This window comes from Terrapene carolina, unplaced genomic scaffold, assembly GCF_002925995.2.
Source record: "Terrapene carolina triunguis isolate 2854851 unplaced genomic scaffold, T_m_triunguis-2.0 Scaffold192, whole genome shotgun sequence".
NCBI classification, from domain to species: domain Eukaryota; kingdom Metazoa; phylum Chordata; order Testudines; family Emydidae; genus Terrapene; species Terrapene triunguis.
In genome coordinates this window covers 860,169-864,187 of record NW_020664543.1, presented here as the reverse complement: position 1 = coordinate 864,187, position 4,019 = coordinate 860,169, and the positions used below count along the sequence as shown (strand labels likewise).

Sequence of the window (4,019 nt, the reverse complement as noted above, 5' to 3'; positions counted from 1 at the left end):
GGCCTTGGCCGCTCCGTAGGCGCCGCCGCTCTCCATGCTGCCTGGCCCGCCGCCGCCCCGCCCGGCTTGAGCCTCCGCGGCCCCGGCCCCGCCCCGAGGGAGGGGCCCGGCCCGGCCGCGGCCATGGCAGGGCGCGGCCTGGCTCCTCTCCGTGGCGGGGCCGGGCCCCCTGGGTCCGCCCGTGCCCTGCGGCCTGGCCCCGGGGCGGGCACACACTGCCCGCCCGCCCTAAAGGCCCCGGCCGGGCAGAGCTCCCTGATGCCGGTGCCGGCAGAGCCGGGGGCCGCCGGGGTCTGGCGGGCTGAAAATAGGGCGACCAGACAGCAAGTGTGAAAAATCAGGGGGTGGGGGGGGCAATAGAAGCCTATATAAGAAAAAGACCCACAAATCGGGACTGTCCCTATAAAATCAGAACATCTGGTCACCCTGGGAGAAAACGGGGGGAGTTTCAGTCCCAGCCCTGACCAGGAGTCGGGGTGCGGGCAGGCTGCTCTATCAGGAGCGCTCTCCCAGCGTCACTGATTTTTCTTTTTCCAGAGCATGAGGGAGGGAGTTGATGTTCCCATCCTGCAGGGTGTGTGGCCCCCAGCCCTGTGCCTTCCCCAGAGCCCTCCGCACACACCTGTAGTGAAGAACAGCCTCACCCGACACATAGGTGAACAGGACAAGATGGGGAAGCGTCAACATGGCTCTTGTAAAGGGAAATCTGCCTCCCCAAGCTATTACAATTCTTTGAGGGGGTCAACAAATGGGGACAAGGATGATCCAGTGGATATAGGGCACTTGGACTTCAGAAAGCCTTTGACAAGGTCCCTCACTGAAGGCGCTTAAGCAAAGTGAGCAGTCATGGGATAAGAGGGAAGAGCCTCTCAGGGATCAGTAACTGGGTACAAGCTAGGAAACAAAGGCTAGGAATAAATGGGCAGTTTTCACAGAGGAGAGAGGTGAATAGCGGGATCTCCCACCGATCCGTATTGGGACCAGTGTTGTTAATTTATTCATAAATAATCTAGAAAATGGGTAAACAGTGAGGTGGCGAAGTTTGGTGATGATACAAAATTACACAAGATAGTTAAGTCCAAAGCTGACTGTGAAGAGTTACCAAGGGATCTCACATAAGTGGGTGACTGGGTAACAACTTGGCAGATGAAATTCAATGTTGATAAATGTAAAGTAATGAGCATTGGAAAACATAATTCCAACTATGCATACAAAATGATGGGGTCAATATTAGCTGTTACCACTCAAGAAAGCAATCTTGGAGTCATCATAGGTATTCTCTGCAAACATCCGCTCAATGTGCAGTGGCAGTCAAAAAAGCAAACAAACAATGTTGGGAATCATTAGAAAAGGGATAGCTAATACACCTGAAAACATCATAATCCCACTTTATAAATCTCTGGTACACTCACATCTTGAATACTGCATACAGTTCTGATCACCCCATCTCAAAACAGATACATTGGAATTGGAAAAGGTGTGACGAGGGGTATGGAACAGCTTCTATGTGAGGCAAGAGTAACAAGACTGGGACTGTACAGTTTAGAAAAGACAACCAAGGGGGATACAATAGAGTCTGTACAATCATGAGTGGTGAGGAGAAAGTGAGTAAGGACCTGTTATTTATCCCTTCACATAACACAAGAACCAGGTGTCACCCAATACAATTGATAGGCAGCAGGTTTTATTCAAACAAAAGGAAGTTCTCCATACAAGGCAGTCAACCTGGAGAAACTGTTGCCAGAGGATGCTGTGAAGGCCAAAAGTGTAACTGGGTTAAAAAAATAACTAGTTCCTGGGGGCTAGGTCAGAGGTGGGCAAACTTTTCGGCATGAGGGCCACATCTGGGAATAGAAATTGTATAGTGGGCCATGAATGCTCCATCTGGGGGTGCGGGCTCTGGGGTGGGCCTGGGGATGAGGAGTTTGGGGTGTAGGAGGGTGCTCTGGGCTGGGACCGAGGGGTTCGGAGGGTAGGTCAGGGTTGAGGCAGGGGTGTGGGGCAGGGATGTCCTTTCTGGACAACTGAAAGCACACCAGCTTCCAGAGCTAAGGGACAACAGGAGCCTACATGTCCCCAGAGGGGTCCCCACCCACCAATACAGGCCTGGTCTGTTGGTCCCTGAGCGACTGCTGTATCCACGCCACCCCCAGCAGAGCAGCGAGCATGGACTGTGACTGTCATGGGGCCGAGCAGCACTGGATGTCCTGCCCACAGAGGCCATGGCTGACGGAGCCTAGCGCGTGCCTTGACTGGCCCAGGCGTGCGATCTAAGGGCTAGAGGAAACACCTGGAGGCTGTCTGTGGAACTAGGCAGATCGCCACGTGCTGCTGCTGCTAACAGACCCTGCTGCACACTCCCGACACCTGGCCTTGCTCCCGGCTCCACGCCTGACGCCCTGCTTCTCTTCCACGAACCCTACTTCAGCGGCTCCTGGGCTCCAAACTGGTGCGGCTCATCGACCTCGACTGCGACCTACGGCAAGACCCTGTTGCAGATGCTATTCCTCTCCTTGACCCTAGACTGCACTTGGGCCATGTCGCCTCCAACCCAGGCCCTGACCTCAACCCGACCCTGTAGCCTGGGTCCTTATGGCCCCAAACTGGGCCTGTACCTGAGCATGATGAGACGTGGGAAGCAGAAGGCATCGGACCTGGCATATTGTAGGCCGAGCTGGGCTGAGGGGGGCAGGTGGGTTGACACAGCCTCTGCCACCACCTGCCAGGCAGCTGTGTAGTTGGCAAAGAGGCTGCAGGCCCTGGAGGAAGGGACCCGTCAGTGGTGTCTGAGAGCAGAGCTGCAGGGGTGGTGATGGGCAAGGGGTGGGCGCTGCCTGCTCCCCATTGATGTCCCCGGAGCAGTGCCCTGCCCAGGGGCTGCCCTCGCGCACCTTGCGATGACGTAGCCCAAGGAGGCCGACACCATGATCAGGCCCAACAGCAGCATCCGCTGGAAGAGTCAGTGGAACTGGATGCACGAGAGTCTCGGGGAGGGTCTGCAATCCCTGTACAGAGTGTGCTGGGGGGAGAGAGGGTCACAGGAGCCCTGCACTCCCCGCCTACCCCCACGCCCGGTGCTGGGCCAGCCCTCGTCCCCCCCTTCCCAGGCACTGGGGTCTGTCCCTACCGCCCTGACTCCCAGCCCCTGGCCTCTAGGAGGCTAATGGCCACAGGCTCGGCTGTATTTTGGTTCCCTTCCTGGAGCTGGAGCTGGCTGGGACTCAGGAGCAGCAGGGCAGACAGAAGGCTCAGCAGAGATGGGGTCTGTCTTGGGGTTACACTGCAGGATTAGCTCCCCTGCTCACCTCACAGTCTGAGACACACACTGGCCCCAAGCACTCTCTGATCACAAGGGAGACGGGGGTGGGGCCCCATGGGGTACATGCCAGAACTGCCACCTGCACAGCCCCAGAGGTGTGGACTGGGGACTGGAGAAGGCCACCGTACCCTCAACCTCATTCAGAGACTTCCAGAGCTGGCAGGTCCCTGCCAGGTTCTGTGCTCCCTCCCAGAATCGCTGCTCTTGCCTCCAGGACCCCAGCAGGACCGGTCTCCCTCCTGGGATGCTCTCAGCTGCCTGCTGGAAGGAGATGGAATTCAGTTCCTGTAGCAAAACCCACGGGGGTTTCACGGGTGCTGCTGGGAGATCTGCCCACGAAGCATTGCTAGCCATCCCTGCTCTGTCACTACCACGGCCCCATGCCCGCTGTGTCCCAGGCCGGTGAGACCCTTGTCCAGCCGTGGCCGGAGGTGGGGGGCTCTCACATCCTAGGGCCCCTTGCCCAGGGGTGGACAGGACGATGAGACGCGCAGCTTTAGCCCCATTTGACGAGCAGGAGGCTAAACCCTGCTGTCCAGCCCATGTGATGCTGTTGCAGTCAGGCCCTGACCTAAGCAGGTGCTTCTCCTGTATAGAGCAGCAGTCTGTCCTGGCCCCGTCAGGACCCCAGCTTGGGCCTCCCAAGGGCCCCTTTCACCCCCAAATCAGCCAGAACTAGCCTAGCTGTTGCCGCACCTGC

At 57.6% G+C, this 4,019-nt stretch overlaps 1 protein-coding gene across 1 annotated transcript in view; it reads right to left on the bottom strand.

Annotated features, from left to right (window-relative positions):
• Positions 1–2,947, bottom strand: part of AFMID (arylformamidase) — a 19,224-nt gene extending 16,277 nt beyond the window's left edge. The window contains exons 1-2 of the mRNA XM_026654554.2: positions 2,892–2,947; positions 2,616–2,759 (exon numbers count right to left, since the gene is read on the bottom strand). Coding sequence (XP_026510339.2) covers positions 2,616–2,759; positions 2,892–2,947 — 200 coding nt within the window. The remainder of the gene's footprint in view (positions 1–2,615; positions 2,760–2,891) is intronic.
• Positions 2,948–4,019: the final 1,072 nt, after the last annotated feature.